The 20,685-nt window shown below is 50.1% G+C and overlaps 8 protein-coding genes across 8 annotated transcripts; 6 read left to right on the plus strand and 2 right to left on the minus strand.

Annotated features, from left to right (window-relative positions):
• The first annotated feature begins 155 nt into the window (after positions 1-155).
• BDR25DRAFT_2995 (Cullin-domain-containing protein) lies at positions 156-3,284 on the plus strand. The gene is made up of 3 exons (XM_033689166.1): positions 156-439; positions 549-2,818; positions 2,962-3,284. Exons 1-3 carry the CDS (start codon positions 395-397, stop codon positions 3,134-3,136), a joined length of 2,490 nt encoding a protein of 829 aa, XP_033554527.1. The 5' UTR covers positions 156-394; the 3' UTR covers positions 3,137-3,284.
• A 1,318-nt stretch (positions 3,285-4,602) lies between these two features.
• BDR25DRAFT_308572 (uncharacterized protein) lies at positions 4,603-5,466 on the minus strand (the record flags this gene model as incomplete). The annotated part of the gene is made up of 4 exons (XM_033691019.1): positions 4,603-4,773; positions 4,929-5,182; positions 5,278-5,308; positions 5,404-5,466. The coding sequence occupies 4 exons, from the start codon at positions 5,464-5,466 to the stop codon at positions 4,603-4,605; spliced, it is 519 nt and encodes a 172-aa protein (XP_033554528.1).
• A 1,084-nt stretch (positions 5,467-6,550) lies between these two features.
• Positions 6,551-8,547, plus strand: BDR25DRAFT_299526 (uncharacterized protein). The gene has a single exon (XM_033689173.1). The coding sequence runs from the start codon at positions 6,807-6,809 to the stop codon at positions 8,253-8,255; it is 1,449 nt and encodes a 482-aa protein (XP_033554529.1). The 5' UTR covers positions 6,551-6,806; the 3' UTR covers positions 8,256-8,547.
• Positions 8,445-9,804, minus strand: BDR25DRAFT_364585 (GroES-like protein). Its single transcript, XM_033696854.1, has one exon. It carries the CDS (start codon positions 9,760-9,762, stop codon positions 8,635-8,637), a length of 1,128 nt encoding a protein of 375 aa, XP_033554530.1. The 5' UTR covers positions 9,763-9,804; the 3' UTR covers positions 8,445-8,634.
• Positions 9,805-10,235: 431 nt separating this feature from the next.
• Positions 10,236-12,016, plus strand: BDR25DRAFT_275020 (uncharacterized protein; the record flags this gene model as incomplete). The annotated part of the gene is made up of 3 exons (XM_033687458.1): positions 10,236-10,567; positions 10,638-11,015; positions 11,105-12,016. Exons 1-3 carry the CDS (start codon positions 10,469-10,471, stop codon positions 12,014-12,016), a joined length of 1,389 nt encoding a protein of 462 aa, XP_033554531.1. The 5' UTR covers positions 10,236-10,468.
• Positions 12,017-12,496: 480 nt separating this feature from the next.
• BDR25DRAFT_275021 (uncharacterized protein) lies at positions 12,497-16,260 on the plus strand (the record flags this gene model as incomplete). The annotated part of the gene is made up of 5 exons (XM_033687459.1): positions 12,497-13,002; positions 13,068-14,286; positions 14,773-14,982; positions 15,325-15,422; positions 15,573-16,260. Coding segments are annotated over 5 exons (2,721 nt in total), but the record flags the coding sequence as incomplete, so codon positions are not given.
• Positions 16,261-18,149: 1,889 nt separating this feature from the next.
• BDR25DRAFT_308577 (uncharacterized protein) lies at positions 18,150-18,865 on the plus strand (the record flags this gene model as incomplete). Its single annotated transcript, XM_033691020.1, has 2 exons — positions 18,150-18,739; positions 18,805-18,865. The coding sequence occupies 2 exons, from the start codon at positions 18,150-18,152 to the stop codon at positions 18,863-18,865; spliced, it is 651 nt and encodes a 216-aa protein (XP_033554533.1).
• Positions 18,866-19,435: 570 nt separating this feature from the next.
• BDR25DRAFT_348016 (uncharacterized protein) lies at positions 19,436-20,236 on the plus strand (the record flags this gene model as incomplete). The annotated part of the gene is made up of 8 exons (XM_033694354.1): positions 19,436-19,449; positions 19,481-19,545; positions 19,622-19,635; positions 19,712-19,749; positions 19,780-19,834; positions 19,901-19,969; positions 19,993-20,026; positions 20,073-20,236. The coding sequence occupies 8 exons, from the start codon at positions 19,436-19,438 to the stop codon at positions 20,234-20,236; spliced, it is 453 nt and encodes a 150-aa protein (XP_033554534.1).
• Positions 20,237-20,685: the final 449 nt, after the last annotated feature.

Consider the following 20,685-nt stretch of genomic DNA (forward strand, 5'->3'; position numbering starts at 1 on the left):
TCTAGAGCAGGCGTTGGCAGGTGTTGTTTGGGGGCGCTTGGAGACGTTCGGATGAAAAGTTCACGGGTTTGGTGCAGTTCGGCCCGCGTCGTCACCTCTGAATGCGGCAGCCTGCAGGCCTGCACACACCCCCCCCCCCCCCCCCCCCCCGGCCCCCCGCCTCGACTTGGCCGACCGCCTCACCCTCACCACCACACCCTTTCGCCGGCTGAACATTCGCTCCCTTATGAACCTCTCTATGGCGTCGCCTCTTGCGTGCGTCTTTTGATATTAACCCGTCCACCAGCGTCCCTGCTCCAGCCGACACTCCGCAGCGTCTCCTCCCTCCCGCTCTACACCCCTTCAACTACCACTATACCCATCCCTACCGTCACGCTCTCAGGCTTCGCCAGCCATGATTGCAGGTCGGGGTAGACAGCGCATACGGCCGCCCAGGAGGGTATGCTATTCTTTCATTCTGTCCTCCCCCCAGCATTAGCTCTCTCCCACCCTGCCCTGCACAATTTCCTCTCAACCCCCGCCAGACTAATCCCATCTCTTTTCGCCAGGGCCTCCACGGCGACGAAATCGACTTCGAAAACACGTGGAGCACTATCGCCTCCGCCTTCCGCGAAATACACACTAAGAACGCCTCCAGGCTCTCCTACGAGGAACTGTACCGCCATGCGTACAAAGTCGTCCTCAAGAAGAAGGGTGAGGAGCTGTATAAGCGTGTCTGCGATTTCGAGCACGAGTGGTTGAGCAGCGAGGTCCGCAGCGCCATCCAGGCCCTCTTCTCCCCTAACCTCTCAGCCGGCACGCAGAGTCTAGGAGGCACCACAGCCAACGAGAGGCGCGTGGCCGGCGAGAAGTTCTTCAAGGGCTTGAAGCAGGCGTGGGGAGACCACCAGATATGTATGAGCATGTTGGCTGATGTGCTCATGTACATGGATCGCGTCTACTGTCATGATCATCGCCGACCCTCAATATACACGGCCGCCATGGTTCTCTTCCGCGACGACATCCTCCACGCCCCCACTTCGGACGTCGATGGTAAAGAGGTCCTGCGTCTTCTCAACCATGTTATCCTCGACCAGATACAGATGGAGCGTGACGGCGACGTCATCGACAAACACCTCATCAAGTCCTGCGTGCACATGCTTGACAGCCTATACCAAGATGAGGATGAGGCAGAGGACCAGCGTCTGTACAATACCTCGTTTGAGGCCGCGTATCTAGAAACCAGCCGCGAATTCTATAGGCAAGAGGCCGACTTCTTGCTCCGCGATTCCGACGCCGGCGCGTATTGCAGGCACACGAGACGACGTCTCTATGAAGAGGAGGAGCGGTGTCGGTCCACTCTGTTAGATGTTACCCAACCGAAAATACAACAGGTCGTCGAGGATGAGTTGATCAAGAACCGGATACACGAGCTTGTGGAGATGGAGAGTGGTGTGCGATTCATGATTGACAACGACCGACTAGACGAGCTAAACCTCATCTATGACTTGAACTCCCGGGTCGATGATAAAAAGGCCGAGCTCATGCGTGCCATCCAAAAGCGGATTGTGGAGTTGGGCACCGACATCAACAATGCAGCGATAGCGGCATCGCAGGCTCCAGTGTCTGCACCAATGCCACTCGAGGCGGGGGACAAAGTCAAAGCCCAAATGCCGGAGAAGAGCCTGAATCAACAGACCGTTGCCGCCATCAGATGGGTAGAAGACGTCCTCCAACTCAAGGATAAATTCGACAAGATTTGGGAGGTTTCATTCCAACAGGATCAACCTCTGCAGACAGCCCTCACGCGAAGTTTTGCGGATTTCATTAACTCCCCGGCCTTCCCACGGTCGTCCGAGTACATCTCCCTCTTCATTGATGAGAACATGAAGAAGGGTATCAAAGGCAAGACTGAGATGGAAGTTGACGCGGTTTTGGAAAAGGCCATCATCCTATTGCGCTACGTCCAGGATAAGGACCTGTTCGAGAGATACTACAAGAAACATCTCTGTCGGCGCCTCCTCATGAACAAATCCATCAGCAACGACGTCGAGAAAGCGATGATTTCCAAGATGAAGATTGAGCTCGGAAACAACTTCACTCTAAAACTGGAATCCATGTTCAAGGACATGACGATATCAGAGGAACTCACTTCCGGGTTCAAGAAGCACGTGGAAGGCCTTGGCGATAAGGATCCGAAGCGCATTGAACTAGCCATCAACGTGCTGACCAGCATGACTTGGCCGCTGGAGACCATGGGCTCTGGCGATGACGCCGAAGGTTCAAGGCCGAGGTGCATCTACCCAACTGCAATCGAGCGCATCAAGCGCGGATTCGAAAAATACTACAACGAAAAGCATTCAGGCCGGCAACTCACCTGGCTTGGAAACATGGGCTCTGCAGACATCAAGGCGGTTTTCCCAAAGGTCCCGCAGAAGGATGGATCATTCAAGGAACGCCGGCATGATCTCAACGTCTCGACTTACGGCATGGTGATCTTGTTGCTGTTCAACGACCTCCCAGCAGACCAGCACCTCACTTTTGAAGAAATCCAGGCGCAGACAAACATCCCCAAGACGGATCTTATCCGCAACCTGCAATCCCTGGCCGTGGCGCCCAAGACACGTATCCTGATCAAGGATCCTATGTCCAAGGACGTCAAATCTACTGATCGATTCTTCTTCAATGAAGGATTTATAGGGAGATTCGTTAAGATTAAAGTGGGGGTTGTGTCGAGTGGGAATAAAGTTGAGAGTGACCGGGAGAGGAGGGAGACGGAGAAGAAAAACGATGATTCGAGGGGGTTTTGTATAGAGGCGGCTGTTGTGAGGATTATGAAGTATGTTAGATCCCCCAGCCCAACTTCCCACTTCCCACTTCCCCGAGCACTCCCATCCCCTCCAATCCCCCGTCCTACTTGACTCTAGGGAGAGGAATATACACCATACACCATGGTCATACTAACCACCATATTATCTACAGACAACGAAAAGAACTCTCACACCAGGCCCTTATCATCGAGACACTAAATCAACTTGTTGGACAGTTTAAGCCGGAGGTCAATATGATTAAGAAGAAGATTGAATCGCTCATTGAGCGCGAATATCTTGAACGGGTTGAAGGGGTGAAGATCGATTCTTATCGGTATTTAGCCTAGGGAGGTGAGTGGGGAGTGAAATTTTTTATTCCCCACAACAGCACAACTATGCCTGAATGCCTGGAGATATGCCTATGTGAGTGGGTGAGTTGGTGAGTGGGTGAGCGAGGGTTTTGAGAGCTAAACGTGGATAGTGTGGAAGTGGAAATCGGAGGGGTTGACTAGGTTTGGTTTTAATTGGCGTTTCTGATCATAGCGGTTCGCCGTGCATTTGATGGGGAAGTGGACTGGTTCTGTCTGGCTGGAAGGAATTGTGGTTTACGGCGTAATATGTGGAAGGGATTTCAATTTTAGTCTAAAAGATAGATAGATGCATGACTTGCGGGAAACTTGGAAGATGACCAGTTTCACTGGCCAAGGTTGCTGGGTAGATGATGTGCAGGCATGATGGGATATGTCTTTGAACTTTGTGCTCAAGAATCACCTTTTTGCGATTGCGTTGCTTTTGAGTGGGTAGGTCTCGGAGGGAGTTGGGAAGCGGTTCTGTGTAGGAAAATAAGGAGCCACCTACCATCCCACTACTTTCTACAGCTAAGTGCATTATAATGCGACGTGGCATGCCAACACAACGGTAACTCTTCTGATTAGCTTTTAGCGGCGACGATTGAGGCTAATGAGCTGGATATCGCCGAGGCGAGACAATTGATGGTTTTGAAGCGAATATGAGATCTGATTGGAGCATGTGAAGTCCCCTTATTATCCCGCATCTGATGTGATGTCGTGGACCGAAGGGCTGGCTACTGTGCCGTCACGACATTCGGCTTGACTCGAGTGTGGATTTGGAAGATCTAGGAGATTTACTGTTGGTACGGAATTCGTCGTTTCGCACAGGCACCTCATATTGTCGAGTGTTTGAAACCGAGATCAAAGGCGATCTGGACCCGTGGTTTTGGAGATGCTTTAATACGTTTGGCGAAACAGGGAAGGCTAACCCACTGGTTCATTGCCTGGAGATCATAGACAACAAGGCCTTCTCGTGTAGGTGAGGAGGGGGTGTCGAGGAAGGAGAGCTTAATGCATCTCCAGATTCGAACGATTCGGTTGAGTTACGTATGGTGGTTTTCTGATTCCATGTGTCTGGTTCTTCATAGCTCGTGGCGACTTGTTGATCTGAACTTATTAGAGCATGGTACAAGGTTAATTCTAGAGTTGTGATTGCAGAGAGGGAATGATGATCGCGATTCTTCACAATGTATGCCTCCATATAGCGTATCAAGCTCTCGGGAGATAATCAAAGGACGAGAACCTATCCTGCGGGGGTCCCCAGGACACGGATAGACGAGGCCGTCTCTCGAGCGTCCACGCACACACTCAAAGGAAAATAGAGCTACCAAATTTGTTGCATTGGCCTGCGGGTCGATGTTGCATCTCATCATTACCTTTTTTGAATGGAGAAGGGAGGTTGCATGCATTAGCGACCTATCCTATCCACTCTTGTGCGTACCGAAATGAAATTTTGTGCGCGCTTATGCAGCAACTTGTGATAGGAGATAGTGCGACTTATCGATAGCGCTTGTGCCTGGCTGGATCCACGTGTTTCGGCGAAGATGGATGGTGGAGAGATTCCGACCTTCTGCTTGATGGCTGGCTAGAGGGATTGCTCTTGTGCGATGCGAGTCTTGCATGTCTTTTGAGTTCTAGATGATCTAGACAAGAAATGAATTTTTGAAGCAGAAAGTTTGGGTGGAGATTTTAGGTGGGTAGCAGGAGGATTTCTGGAAGGTCGACCGACTAAAGGGCCGTGTTGAGATAGAACCTTGGAAATAATATTACTCATTTTTTTTTTACTTACGGCTTCGGGAAGGAAGACGCAAAGGAGATGAAATGAAGATATCCGACCCGCGGTGTGTGTCCGATGCATGAAGTTCCTAGAAGACCCAAAAGCCTCAAAAACTTCACCAAGGCTCTCGATCGTAACAGGAATCATACCCCAGAGCCCACCGCCGGAGTCGTCGAATGCACGTGGCAGCATTGAAATCCATTCCGTCGTCCAAGATGTGGCGGTGTTTGACATCACGAGCTTTCGTATTGGGCGGAGGAATATTACTATAACAGGAATCCCATCCCATAGCATTAATTCTAACATCGCTCTTGATGACCCGGTGAATGAACAGCAGAGATTAAGAGGACAAATGCCGTACGTTTGAGCCTGGTTGTTGGTGTGTCGAACACCTGGTACGAGGCACAGTCCAAGCATTCTCCCTGGAACTGGCTCTAATTCTAGCTCTGGTTCGCGGTGGTTGGAAATAACACCTCCATGTTCATACCTGAGCGGAACCATTGATCTGAGCGAAGACGACTTCCACGACAGAGCTGAGTGAGGCGTGCATACGGTTTCATATATTCTGCGATGCTGTGTGACGTCGTTGATGAGAAGATATTTATTTATGCGGCACAGCTCGGCACAAAGTGCAGTCAGAGACAGAAATATTGATTCGTTGCCGGTGTCGTAAGCTGAAGCTGAGCGATGCGCCCCTTGGGGGTCAGGTCGGTAGGAGTTCCTTTTTGCACACGAAATCAACAGCTCCTCATTTCACACATACGCATGTAAACAAAATTCAATCTCAAAAAGTCACAATAGCGACATACAGCGCGCAAACCGTGATTTCCTGCTCGCTGGCTTCTCGAATCCTCATATTGCGGAGATTTGGCGCCTCGTCAGTGACCCGCAGGGCGGAGATGAAGGTGACGAAGGATCTCGCAACGCAGTCGCTGGGCATCTCGGCCAAGTCTACACGACGACCAGGAGGGACCCGCCTCACAGACTATTCGCTGGCAGATGCTCCGTCCGTGAGTTGTCGAATGCCCGCTCAAGGCCGACAGCTCCACCAGAGCAGAAGAGGCAATAGAGGCAATGTGGCGGGCAGACCGAGCTGCAACGTTGTCGGATGAATTGCAGAGGCGAGAGGGAGCCCTTCCCGTGTGCATGCAGGACCATCTATCCGAAGTTATTTTGTCGTGGACGAAAACGACGAGTTCTCTGCCACTCTCCTGCTCTTCTGGTGCTGCCCCTGGCTAGACAGGCGGAGGCTGCGAGTTCCTGAGTTTCGAAACGGCGGCGTCAAATTGAACGACGCCACGGGTAGTCTGCCCTGAGACAAGCTTTTCTCGCGCCGATCCTCTCAACAAGTCACGACTCTTCTGGTTGGGTGCCGATGACTCCCCAGTCGTTTCAGCACCCATGAGTGGCTACCACCGCTCGTTTCCACCCAACGGGGTGAATGTTCCCACGCTGTGCCTGGCGCTTGCCCCTGAATGGCATCGACGCACAGTGCTGTGGCTGACTGGTGCGACGGCCACTCTAAGAAAAGTTTATCGCTGGGCTCGCTGCCGCTGACAGACTGGGTCGAGCCCTTGTCCAGGCCCAGTCAGCCCGCTTGCTGGGCTCCTCAACGCCCCGCCCTCCTATATGAGCTGAATCCGCCCCCGGGACACCCTCTTCCTTTCCCCTACCCTCTCACTCACACTTCACCACGGTGCTGTTGCGTTCACTCTCTTTGAGCATTCGCTCGTTTCATTCATTGTCTACATAGACGTCACCCTCGTTCCATTCACAGCAATAGCCCTGGTCGGCCTCGATTCACTCTGACTCCTGCGCTCGAAGCTGCAATCGCATTCCCTGTTCATATCCAACACGAAAAGTCACTCAACATTCATACCAACTAGCATTATGTCTCCATCCGTCAAACTTGGTCTCTTGACCCTCGTTTCCACGGCCGCTGCCATTCCCCACTATGGTCACAGCAAGTTCCACCACAAACCGTCCGGTGGATATGGAACTGGCGCTCCCGGAACTGGCGCGCCCTACCCCACTGGTGGCTGGGGAGGTAACGCGAATAGCACTGCGCTTCCTCTTGCAACTGGTACCGGTGCTCCCGGCTCCAAGACAACTACTATCCTCGAGACTTTGTATTCAACCATGACTGAATACTCTACCATCTACGCAACCCACCCCAAGTCGGGCGGCGGTGAGGCTCCTAGCTCTGTTGGTGCCGCCGATGTGAGCACGGGAGCGGCTGTTTGCGGACCTGCTACAGTTTATGTCACAGCGACAAACAAGGTCACGGTTACCATCGGAGGTGGTGCTCCCTCTTCAGCATACACCCCCCCTTCAAGCATCGCTGAGCCCGCCTCAAGCGTTCCAGCATCGTCTGCTCCAGTATATGTGCCATTGTCGTCTGTTGTCGCACCATCATCCTCCGCTCCTGTGGTGAGCTTCAGCTTCCCCGAAAAGCCCGCATCAACTCCTCCAGCCATTAGCTCCGTTGCCCCTGTGAGCTCTGCCGCTCCCATCAGCTCTGCTCCTGTCCCCACCACGACTGTGTACTCCGCACCGGTCTCAAGTGCCCCAGCCTCGTCCTCTGCTCCAAAGCCATCATCTGCTCCCACCTACTCTGGCTCTAAGCGTGGTCTCGCTTACAATGAGCCCGCTCTCTGCAGTGCTTTCGGAGGTAGCAAGTTCGGCTTTGCGTACAACTGGGCGTCTACTCAATATGGTGGTTCTCTGCCAGAGGGTATCAAATTCGTCCCGATGATGCACAAGCCTGCCGATGCTACCCCCGAGAAGTGGCTTCAGGATGTTGACACCGCTGTCAAGGCTGGTACCAATGTCGTCATGGGTTTCAACGAGCCCGATCATCCGGCTCAGGCCAACCTTACTCTTACACAGGCTTGCTCCAACTGGACCAACTACATGGAGCCCATTGTAAGCGCTCATCCCGAGGTTACCATCCTCGGTCCTTCCGTCACCAACGGCCCCGCTCCAATGGGTCTGGACTGGCTCAGCCGCTTCAAGACTGCCTGCCCTGGCGCCACCTGGCATGCAGCCAATATCCATTTCTACGACCAGTACGATGACAAGGTTGTTGACCGCTTCATCTCCCACTGCGAGGAGGCATCCAAGAGCTTTGGCAAGCCCATCTGGGTTACCGAGTTCGGTCTCAACCCTGGTACTGCCTCATCCGCACAGGCTGCCGATTTCCTCAAGAAGGTCATGGCATATATGGATAATGCCGACGCTGTCAAGGGATATGCCTACTTCATGGTCGGCACTGGCGAGAACCAGCTCAACTCCGGTAATGGCCTTTCAGCCACCGGCGAGGTCTACGCCAGCGCGTAAATTTCCCAATCATGAGCAGGATAAGCTGTGGACGTTTGCATTTGTTGGCGCTTTGAAGAAGATTTTTTATATACTTTTGGGCCTAGGGAAATATCAGGCAGGATCGGATACATCAGGTCAACCTATAGGGATCTGTGCTAGACGCCTATGACGCGTGCATATTGTTTTTTGTATAACTTCGATTCTTTACCTGTGTAGAAGTATTTGGATGATGGATTGTTGTGCATGAGGAGGTGTGAGTGGGATGAATGAAGTGTTTGTCGTTGATGACAATCAAAAGTTATGACTTTCATTTCTTGCTCTTCGTGATGCGCTTTGTGCTCAAATTGATCCACCTATTTTGGGCTTAAACGTTTAGAGTTGCGCCTTCTTCTCCATCTCACTCCTTCCATGGAGTCAGCGCATAGAAACTGCCAACACCGACCTTCCCTTTAAACAGTTCGTCTACCTCCTCAAGCTTGAATGTTCCTTTTACCCCATCCCCCCTCTTATTTCCCAACTTCAACGCTCCTGACTCAGCCAACTTGACCAAGCCCCTGACATGCTCCCTCTCGTACATACACTGGCCTTGAATCCTCAAGTTCTTGAATACGACTTCCATATACGGAATCTCAATGTCGGCCATCAGACCAGTCCCATAACCCATAATCGAAGCTCGTCCGTACTGCCTCAGCGCTCCGAAGGCAGCTCTAACATAATTACTTCCTCCCGCTTCTGCGGGGCTCATCTCCAGAAGCGCATCGACGGGACCAAACCTCATCATAGCAGCTTTGTCGTTTTCCAAGTCTCCGGTCAGGACGACGATTTCGATCTGCTCGGGGCATGTTTCCTTCAGTTTCTTGAGTACTTCGATATTCCGTCCAACGGCAATGACACTAACTCCCATGGCGACGGCCACTCCGACTGTCGCTCCTGAGAACATGCCAGTGGCGGGTGCCACGATGAGACGCTCTCCAGCTTTAATGTCAATGCCCCTCAAGCCTCCATAAGCTACCACATCAACTGTCAACTGCAGCAGTTCGGGGATGCTATACCCCAACTCTTTGCAAAGGCGATTCTCATTCAGTGCCCACGTATTCTCCAACGGCGTCTTTACATACTCCGCATAAGCTGCATACCGCCAATTATCCGCCATCCACGTCTTCGCCGCAGGTGTCGAGCCATCAAAGGCCCCAAACAGAATCTGGACATCTGAATTATCTCTCGCGCGGAACCAGGGCTCGACCATGACGAGTTGACCGACTGGGAGCGATGTTGTGTCGGGGCCTGTGGCGGCGACGCGGCCGACAGAACGGTCACCCGGGGTGAAGGGAATCGGGTACGTGAAGATTAATCCTTCCTTGGAGAGGATTTTAGGGAGGTTGGGATGAGCGAGAGAGGCAAGGACTTGGACTACGACTGCGCCGTGGGTTGCTTGCGGAGTGGGGACAGACTTGAGGATCAATGGATCGCCTTTGACTTCCTGGACGAGGGCTTTCATCTTCGGAGGAAGAGTGATGGAAGACATGGCGGGAAATGGGATTGATGAAAGACAGAGGAGGAACTGAAAATGATATTTCTTAACCAAGCTCGACATTCAATCGAGGTCACCTTCATCTTATACCTTGAGCTGCATCCTCTCCATCAGGTTCCACCTTCGACTCACACATCATTTTACATGCAAATGTCGAAACCACCGGATTTACGCCATAATCTCCGTTCAAGCACTCCAGGACTTAAAAGGCTGTTTCACTATTGTACACGGTCAAATTCGGGTCGGGGCATAATGAGCCTGAGTGGTGTTGAAACTGGAATCTCTGCGGTGGAAATCCACAGAGCATCAATCACTGGTGCCAACCACTAATAAAGCGTCGTTTTCTTTCTGCCAGATATCTCCGCCTCAGGAACGACACGAGGTTAGCGTGGATCCTTAGCGCGATGAACGACGTCAGGAATCTCACCTTCTTTCTCCCCTCATTTGTTTCCACCGTCGTTGAATTCCTCCGACTCGTCGGCGAATGGGTGGTTTGTAAGGTCCGGGCGATCGTACATAAAGTCAGAATGCCGCCAAACGCTCAGTCCTCCTACATCGCAATACGAATCCAAGTTAGAGCCAGTGCTGCAGGATCAGAGTTGAGCCAACGAGGTTTCGTCTGATAAACCATCATACAGCGCTCATCAACCATTTCGTCAGATAGTTTTGGGAATATGACACGAGGTAGAGCACTTTCGCCATGACCATCTCAAGATTCCAAGAAGGCTCGGAGAGGAAACGCAAAGTGCACAGCAAGTCTCGAAAAGGATGTGGGAATTGCAAGTTAAGACGAGTGAAGGTTAGCTTCTTTCCCAATCAGCTCTCTGAGCTTCGCAGGTAAGAATACGGCATATTCTAATTGATTACAGTGCGACGAAACACGTCCACAGTGTAATAAATGCGTATCTTACGGCGTATCGTGCAACTTCGACAAAAAGCAGTCTTCACTTGACCTGTCGGCACAAGGGTCTTTCCAGGTGGACCTCTCGCATAAGCCGCAGACAGCTAATCTGAAACAAGGCCCACAGATCGAGCCTGTATCGGTCAACCAGACCATAGCTTCCATAGTCTACGATTGCTTATCAAATGATACAGCTGCTCCATTTGGCAATGGCAAGCAGTTCTGGGTCTTCGACGACAGAGATTTAGAGATTCTGAAGAGATTCCAGGATAGGACTGTCATGACGATTGGGACACGTAGGACGGCAGGGGCGTATCGGGATTGTATGATACAGCTTGCTTTCGCGGTAAGTAACCCTCATTGCGTCCTCTCCCCCTGTTCCGCTTTGTCATCCCCGGCACCTTCCTCGGACATCATTAGACTAATCCTCTTTAGCATCCTTTCCTTATGCATATAGTTCTTAGTCTAACCCTAATGCACGACGCACACCTCTCCAGCGATGCAATCATGAGTATGCGTTTCAAAACTATGTCCCTCAAACACTGGAACACAGGAAACGTTCTCTTTCAACGTATCCTCTCTCGCCCTATCGAGCCCTCCTCTCGCGATGCCTTATGGGCAACGGCAGCCCTCACCGGAGCACTTGTCTTCTCCTATGTCGAGAATACTGACATGGAGCAATCATGGCCTCTCAAATCCCCGGATCCGCATGACCTCGACTGGCTCAAACTCAGTGACGGAAAAAAGGCAATATGGCATCTCACTGACCCACTACGACCCGACTCTATGTTCAAGATACTCGTCCAGGAGCATGAACACCTACATGTACCGGGATGGGTCGAAGAAAATGATCTGTCCCTCCTTCCAAAAGAAACAAGACGGCTCTTCAATATCACCCCATCCTCCACCGTCCAAAACAACCCGTACCATCTCCCCGCGCTGATTCTCAGCCGTCTTCAAGACATGAACCCAACCCATGACAATATCCTCAATTTCCTGTACTTCATGGGCCATATGTCGCCGGAGTTCCGTACACTTCTTGAAACGAAGGATCCCCGGGCTTTGCTGCTTCTTGCGTGGTGGTTCAAGAGACTGGAGACTGGGGAGCTGTGGTGGTTGAAGGGGAGGGCGAGTGTTGAGGGGATGGCAATACAGGTTTGGCTGCAGAGATGGTATGGTGGGGAACAGGGGCTGACGGAGATGTTTGAGAGGATAGGGAGGTGGGATAATAGGGAAGACGGGTGGGGTAGTAGGGAGGAGAGTGCAGAGGCTGAGAGCCCGTTGACTGGGTGGTTTGGGAGGGGCGCCTTTGAGGGGACATTGTGGGGGAATTGTACTCCGCAGTGAGTTAATGCACAGGTGATGAGATTGCTTGCTATTCCAACCTTGGCGAGGCTGGCTCCCAAATAGGAGGCTCCTGCTAGGGAGGTTAGTTACTATCAATTTCGCAGCTATTAGTGAAATCCAGTCCCTCCTGTCTGACAGGACGCTGAGTAGTTCGTTACCTAGGGTTTCTTCCACCCTATTATCACTCCCGCTTTCAAATTGCTTTCCTATTCATATTTTTCCCTAAGTACGCCTTATAGTGCATTTGGTGGCTTGATGTTCCGGTGAGAGTCGACAGGGTGTCAGTGCATCATTGGCCGGGCTCATTCGCCTTGTATGCCAAGGCATCCAATCAACAAGACCTTACTGAGGTAAGGAACTCCGGCAAGCTGCCAGCAATGAGGCTAAGCTCAACACCCCAGATATTGTGTCCCGCGTCCGCTTCGACTCTATCACGTAGCGATTTACGTCCTATGGCCTCAACCAGCAGAAGCCTGCGTGATGGTGCTGGAAGCTCTCGTGGCTATCAGCCTGACAGGGAACATCGTCCAACTTGTCCACTTCAGCTGTTCCTTGTTTTCAAAATGCCAGGAGATTTATTGTTCAGCCTCGGGGTCGACTTCTGAAATCGATGAACTCCAAAATACCGCAGAACAGCTCAGTAAATTCAGCTCCAACATCGGCAGGGCACTTGCGAATCAACAAGGAGCGCAAGGCGGAACTGGTGGAGCTTCCACTGACCCCGAGCTGGTCATATTAGCAAGGCATTGCCAGTCGGTAGCCTCTGAAATCCTCTCCGCTCTGAAAAAGGTCCGAAGTCAGAAAGGTCCAGGAGGCCCTCTAAACATTCCCGGAGGACCTCGACAAGACTCTAAGGCCTCCCGAAAATGGCGGAGTGTCCATACGGCCTTGAAGAGCGTATGGAAGGAAGACCGCATTCTGGATTTGCAGAGGAGGCTGGACCAATTGCGTAGCCAGATCATGTTTTACATGGTGTCTAAAGTTAGGTATGTAAGCTTCGAAAGTCTAAAAATGCATTTTAAAGCTTTTCGTGGCTGATCTAAGGGCCTAGTGTTCAGCAAAACCTCCTCTCTGAAACGCTGGATATTCGATCAAAAGAGAGGAACGCACAAAATTCCGACATAAGCAAAAGTATTGAGGACTTGGCCAAGAAATTAGATTCAATCCAAGTATCAATAGTGGCCGGTCAAGATGATGCTTCACTAGAGGACCTTAGATGTCAATTCGAGATTCTTTCATCTACGGTCCATGAGATTCGTAGGAGTCACATGATTCTCGATAGTCTACGCTTTGAAAACATGCGGGTCCGGCATTCCGCTATTGCCGAGGCCTATAAGCAGACATACGAATGGGTTTCGAGACCTACAGAGCTGCCTGAGTATGATCCGCGCAAAAAAATCAATTTCCTGGATTGGCTGCGACATGAGAACGGAATTTTTTGGATAACCGGAAAACCTGGTTCTGGAAAATCAACTTTGATGAGGTTCCTTGAGGATCATGATGGTATGAGTCGCGCACTGGAGGAGTGGACGTGTACAACTCCTTTGGTGAAGGGAAGCTTCTACTTCTGGGGCCCTGGTACGGAGATGCAAAAGTCGTTGCAAGGTCTACTTCAATCTCTTCTTTACAGTGTCCTAACGGCATGTCCTGAGCTTATCCCAACCATCTGTGAAACCCGGTGGGCATGCCATAAATATTCGACCGCACCAGCTGATTCCTGGGAAGAAAAAGATCTTCGGGAGTGCTTTTCAAAGTTGAGGAAGAAGGAGTATGTTAACATGAACTTCTTCTTTCAGATAGACGGTCTTGACGAGTATAACGGAGACCACGAGGATTTCATTTATATCTTGGAAGACCTCGCTTCGTCTCCCAATATCAAACTCTGTCTATCTAGCCGCCCTTGGAATTGTTTTGAGTCGGCATTCGGATCATCGGATGCACGAAAACTTTACCTTCACACCTTGACGGCGGCGGATATCCAGTTGTTTGCTGAGGAACGACTACTAGACCAAACCAGAAGAGTGGGTCTTCCACTTACAGACGTTGATTACCAAAGTCTTGTCACCAAGATTATAGCAAGAGCGAAGGGTGTATTCCTTTGGGTCCGCTTGGTTGTACATTCTCTTCGGGACGGTATGATGAACGCAGATACTGTAGCTGTCCTCGAGGAGAGATTGGCATCCTTGCCCACAGACCTTGAACTTTTCTTTGAGCATATTATCAACTCCGTGCACTCCGTCTATAAAACCCGAATGGCGACTATCCTTTTGGTTGCCCTCAGAGCCAGGGCTTCCAACGAGGCGTAGTACTGTACGATTGGGCGATTTTGAGGCCTGTACGGGTGAGATTTTGTGTACGTTCGTACGACAGGGGGGAGGAGAGGTAGGTGTACGTATCGTAACTGTTACGGCTCACGTGATCTGTACGAGTAGTACGATTCGATTAAAGTACGCCGTACTCTAGTCGAAACAGCTAAGACTATGGGTCTCTAGAGACGCAAGATTAAGGTCTAATTAACTATAAAATAACTAGTTCTCCCTAGTAACAAGAGCAGATAGGACTAGATGAGGCCTGTAAGGCGGCAAGAGGCGTGGATAGATAACTCTGGAATAGAAAATGGTCTGTAATAGGCATTTTTGAGACATCCGTACTACGTACCGTACCTAGGGCATCATTAATCGTACGGTACGGCTCACGAACTCGGTACGTTCGTACTGAACACGTGACCGTTACGGTTCACTTTGTACGGACCGTAGTACGGCCCGTTGGAAGCCCTGCTCAGAGCCCAGGAACCTCTTAACACTATTCACTATTCATTCCTCGAAGAAGACGATCCGGAAGCTGGCCTAGAGCTTGACTTCACTCCATTTGATGAAGGACAGCTTCAAACTCACATTTCAAAAACTTGGACCCGTCTAAATGGTCGCTACAAGGGACTCTTGGAGCCACCGGGCGGTTTTGGAGATGTACTCCACTACCCCACCGAGGTGGACTTTTTACACCGTACGGTACGAGATTTCCTCCAGACTCCTAAGATGCAATCATTGCTATGGGCTCAAGTACGTAGTGGCTTTGACCCAAACCAATCTATCAAAAGAGTGCTACTTGCGGAGGCTAAATTTGCTTCGAGGACTTCTGCGCGAGTAACCTTTGGGAGAGCAGTCAAATTTGCCAACAAAGTTGCTAGAGAGTCTTCAGATAGAGGATTTGAGTATTCTGTACTTGATCACATCGACCTTATCTATGGAAGGCATTCTTTCTACTCGGACTCTGAATTAATTCGCCCACCTATTGGATCGATGCTGAAGAATGCTATTCATATTGGACGAGTGGACTACATCAGGTACAGGCTCGTCGAAAAGGGCTATAAGGAGGATCTTGATTCTCTGCTCTTCCATGCTCTCACGTGTCGTTGCGACAAAAGAATGCCGGGACGTTTGGGCGACTTTGACGTTGCACTAGAGGTATTATGCAACTTGCACACTTGTGGCTTCAACAACAACGAGCTAGGTGGGGGGATAATCTCACCCGAGATAATTCGCCTAATTCTCGAAAGCGGCGCCAATCCAAACGCTATTTTTCCGAATCTTAAAGGGCCATTCGATGTGCCCATATGGGAAGTTTTCCTACGCCAAACTACTCTCACGTCCGAAGTATATCATTTGGGGGGCGAATGGCATCGAGTACTCGAACTCCTATTTCAGAATGGTGCCTCTGTACAACATGACACTACCGCCTGGCCCGATTTTGTTGAGTCATTAGCAAAGACTATCGGGGACAACAGTCTCGGAGACACTGCCCAGATGTTTGAAACATGTTTTAGGCTCGGAATAAAACCATATATTCGCATCCGCGATTTGAGCCTCTTTAGTTACCTCTTGAGGGGAATTACCTCATTCGTATTTTCTCATAATCAAAAAGGACAACAATTACTGGAGTTATTCCTCCGCCATGGCGCCAATATCAACGACATTTTCATTTTCCTAGGCCCGGGCCGAACTAGCTGGGTCCACGCCACCTTCGACCATATTCGAACATTTGTCGCAGTGACAGACTTACTCCTCGATTTCCAAATCATGTTAAAACATGGCTTGAACCCAAATACGCACATGGACGGCCAAACTCTATGGCAACATCTACTAAACGCAATGTCGGATGGACTTCGGTGCGGTAATTTTTGGAAACAGAAGTGCAAAACATATGGAGAGATTATGTCTTTGTTTTTGCAATACGGTGCGGATCCATACTGCGAGGAAGTTAACCAACTTGTGGGTAGGCTTGGCGGCAAAGTGGCTCACTCACTCAGCCAGGTCCTCTGTAAAGAGAAGGACTTTGTCGACTCTCGAGATCTATATTTGAGACCGTTTCGCTCTCCGTGCCAATACTTGATCAAGCAATCCCCCCCGGTGTGCCTCCCGACAGATGATTCGGAGGAAATGAGCCTAGTCCGTTCAACCCGTCGATTACGACCTGTGCATGCCACTTGGAACAATACTTGGAACAGTCGCACACGTAGAACTCGGGTGCAAGAGAATCAGTGTCACCACAGCGGAGCAGTGACAAGTGGATTAAAGAGAGGTCGTGATCGCGTAGAGTGGGTTGTTAATGCGACTTTTGAGACCGGGATTAGTTCTTCACAGCAATGGAAAAGACAAAGGGGATTGGACCTTGATGGAAGATCTGGAGAATATGAGAAGACAGTCTTACCAAAACACCATGCACAAGTTCCAGCCTGGAGACAGCTCGAGCCGTCTTGAAAGACTCATGGAGTATTTTGGCCCTGGAGTAGCTCACATATTGTCTTCCATCAAACAAAGCAGAAAACATCGTTGCGAACTAGAAGAAGACTCTATATGCCAACCACGCGCATAGGGGCTGAGCAAGGAATACTACGATTAAGGACATTCTTTGGTCCGTACTTATCGTCGGGGATCGTGAACATAGAATAGCGGAGCATCATGATACTAAAGGTTAGTTAGCGAATTGGAACAGATCAGGCGTTCAGCCTCGCCAACTTTTGGCGGCTGAGCAACCCCAAAATAACGATATCGCTAGTGGATCCGATCTATCGTTAAATATTCCTTCAATCCTTCGGCTTCCACACATTGTACTCCCCTTGCTCTTCACCGAGATGTGGTACCTTCCTGTCCCTCACCAAGCCTCGGAAATATTTGTGGTAGAGATACTATCGATCATTTGCCTGCATTTGATTATTCTGCTCCGCCACGACCGTGAGGTGAAAAATACCAGTGCACTAGAAGTGTGAAGCATACGCAGTAGCAAATGTGCAGTCCAGCCACAGGTTCAAGGATACATTGGACGATAAGTTCAACCTTGCGGAGGCAGAGAACGCAACTCAACCGACACTGAGAAAGGAAATCACCCGGCAGATAAATTCTGGTGGTTTGAAGGATCTCGGAAATTTTGCATCAGATCAACATGGAAATTGCAGGGCTGAGCTAGCCGCTACGTTTACGTTTCATAGTAACAAGAAATGAGCCAATGACGAGACAACTGAGATAGACTTGTGTGCTGTCTCTAGTCTTCAGATTTCATGATGAGGTGTAGGCAGATAACAATGAGCTTTTCGAGAGATCTGTTTTCAACTTGGAATGTATTTCCCATGTCGCATGCATAGCTGGAATCGCATTAATTTTGATGGAGTTCTGGGGCTATAAATCTGCTTAGGTCTTCGATTCAAGCTTTAGGTCGCGGTAAGTGCGAGGAATATGCCTTGCGAGCATACAAAGGCCCCCATGTCCGAAATACGGGGTCGGGAGGATTAAAAAGCTGACAAGGGTATGGAAACATACGAGAATTGGGCCAATGATCGGAAGAGATTTGAGGAGAGGGTGCACTTATACCAACTCATCCGATCTACGCGAGTTCGGGATCAAAATACTTTTCATTTTAGATGCTCCTTCATACAGCCTGCTCAAAAAAAGAAGCCCCAGCCCTATGGATTTGTTGAAGAAAAAGATATATAAGTATTGTGACGATGCCGGCTGCATGTTACGCTTGACTGCACTCTTCTTTCGCAACAGTTATCTGTCGTTTCTGTGTCCACCCTCTCATTTTATAAACCTTTCCGGCTTGGATCCTCACGGTAATTTTTCTTAGTTGACTCGAAACTATGAGACCCTTAACACCTTTGGTCTTTCTAGCAGGCCTGCCTGCAGCACTTTCCCTACCGACAACATCAGCATCAAACGGCAATCTTGATATCCCCAACGATATGATCCGCCGTGATTCAACCACGCCTGATGGGAAGAGTATAACTCTCCTCCTCCACAACTCCCTCACCTCAAGATCGGGCCTCACCCGCCGCGTCAACTACCCAGGCGCTCAACCCAACGCCTTCATGGGAAACCAATGTGGTGACAGCACTTTCGATTCAACTGCCAATGCAGATTTCCCAGCGATACAGGACTGCAGTGACCTCGCGACTGGTCTCGATGGTATGGATCGCCACTGGGCACTAAGCAACGGCGGTGGCGCGGGTGTTCCAGAGTGGCAGGACCTGGTCTCAAATGGAAACTGCCATTTCTATGTCAACAGAAAGAATTTTCCTGATATTACCGTGGATGGCCGCGTCCTGGTGGGCACGCAAGATATTGCAGACATCGTGCGGGATGTAGTCAGTCGCTACTCGTCCTATAGTACGGTCTCTTGGGGAGGTGGATCGATACAGGTCTCACACATAATTCCTGCCCACGGAAGCATGTATGTCTGACCCATTTGCTCTATTATCTATTGAACCTCACGGGGTAACTGACATCTATTATCAGGTACTGCCAGCCCTATGTGCCACAAGAAGTCCCGTGGAGAGTTCAGGCCAATCAACCATAGGGGGGTACGCAGGTAAATGACATAAGGAGGGGGCTTAGAAGATACAATTCTGCATGGCACTTCGGAGTTTTGGTACCTTGCGTTCATTTTACCCGTTAAATACCTTAGCTGCAAAAGCTCACTCACAAACTTGGCACACTTTCCTCCCCAATTTAGCATCATAGCAGCCTCTCGTGCCGTCTAGAGCAGTGTACAATGCTAACTTCCTCCGCTATGGCCTGAAGCAGTGCTCCTGGCTCTTCTGGAAGAGGAGACAGTGGTTTATTTAACTCCTTTAGCAAATCTAGCTTATGTTTCTTGACCAAACTCTTCCCCTTTGCGCAGTCCCTGGCTATCTATACGTTCTGGAGCCCCGCCCTATGAACAAATTCGTTTTGAAGGTAAACTAATTAGCAAATCCTACTTACATAGCCCTTCCCCTTCAATTCATTTCTCGTGACTCCATCCTTCCTCTTTCGCCTTGATTAGGCGCAATTTTCCCTAAGCCCTGTAACTTAATGATCTGCTTGCGTTCGACTAAATTTACTTATTCAGTTATTTCTGTAAGTACGGCTCTAGCATTTAAGATTAATGGTTTATGACATGTTGATGGTTGCGTGTGGAATGGGGGTTGAGAGTCATGTTGAAGGCGAACGTTCAGGTAGAAATGATCATGGAAGCCACGGAAAGACATGGAAACGGTGCCTAGAGAGCCTTAGCGAAGGATGCTATGATTAAATTGTGCTGCAATAAGGAGGCGCACTTGCTCATGGACAGGGAATACTGTACACGTCATATTTGCAGCTAGCTAATAAGCAGGGGCAATTCAATCTGTTGTAATTACTCGGTTCCTGTTGCTGCAACTAGAGAATTTCTCTGATCTACATTATTCCCTTCAATTTCATGTGATAAGATAGAGTGATCGACTAGAAGAGAAATTCAGAGTGGCATGAGAATCATCGCTTTCCAGCCAAGGACAAACTAGAGTCAGTGTCCTTCAATTATTGCCTTCACAGTATCGTTGTACTAGAATAAGGCTGCATGCACATTCGGAAGAATAAATGCAAGGCGAGAAAATTGTTACGAGCTGCATTTTCGGCGCGTATCTCCTCCCGGATAGAAGAAGTGCGATTGAAACTTCCTTCTAGCATCCACCCGCGCGTTACGGTGATGTTTCACATCGTGCACATGTCTAAATGATTGCACACGACATCTCCCGAATGCGTAGTCTCGTTCACTCCTTCAGGCACGATGAGGAAAGTGGAGATTGCCGGCGCTCTTCACGGTGACACCGGCGGCTTTTGCACCAAGAGCCTGGAGAATTCGTCGCCCCTCGGCTTGTGCTCACCCCTCCTTCGGACTTCAGGGCTGATAAATAAGATTTGGGCTTAGGAGAGATGATAAGATAGGGTTGTATGTATCTGGATAGCTGACTGCACATGTCATCCACAGCGGATATTTCGACAGAGAAAGCTTGTGGTGGGTCTAAGCGAGCCAGCCTTGTGCCTCTATTTGAAGCTTATCTGGCAGGAGGTTAATATCCCGTGCAGATGGTGTTGACCGTTTTGGCTGCGAGCGATGCGCGGAGCCGGGGTGTCAGGCGCCACACGTTTCGAAACGACCGCGCCGGGAACCTTTGAGTGAACGACCTGCTCTTTTCTCCCTCCGCCATTTGTCGCCGGTTGAAAAAGTCCCCCTCTCGCACGACTGCTAGCTGACACACTTCATCACCTGTCATGCAGGAACCCGCAATCTTTTTCGTCTCCTACATGAGGGCTGTCTGCAGGGGAAACATTCTTTTAGGATTTGGGAAATTGCGGTAATGTGAGTGGTTCTTCGGT

Source organism: Lindgomyces ingoldianus (genome assembly GCF_010093535.1).
Source record: "Lindgomyces ingoldianus strain ATCC 200398 unplaced genomic scaffold BDR25scaffold_1, whole genome shotgun sequence".
In the NCBI taxonomy this organism is placed as follows: Eukaryota; Fungi; Ascomycota; class Dothideomycetes; order Pleosporales; family Lindgomycetaceae; genus Lindgomyces; species Lindgomyces ingoldianus.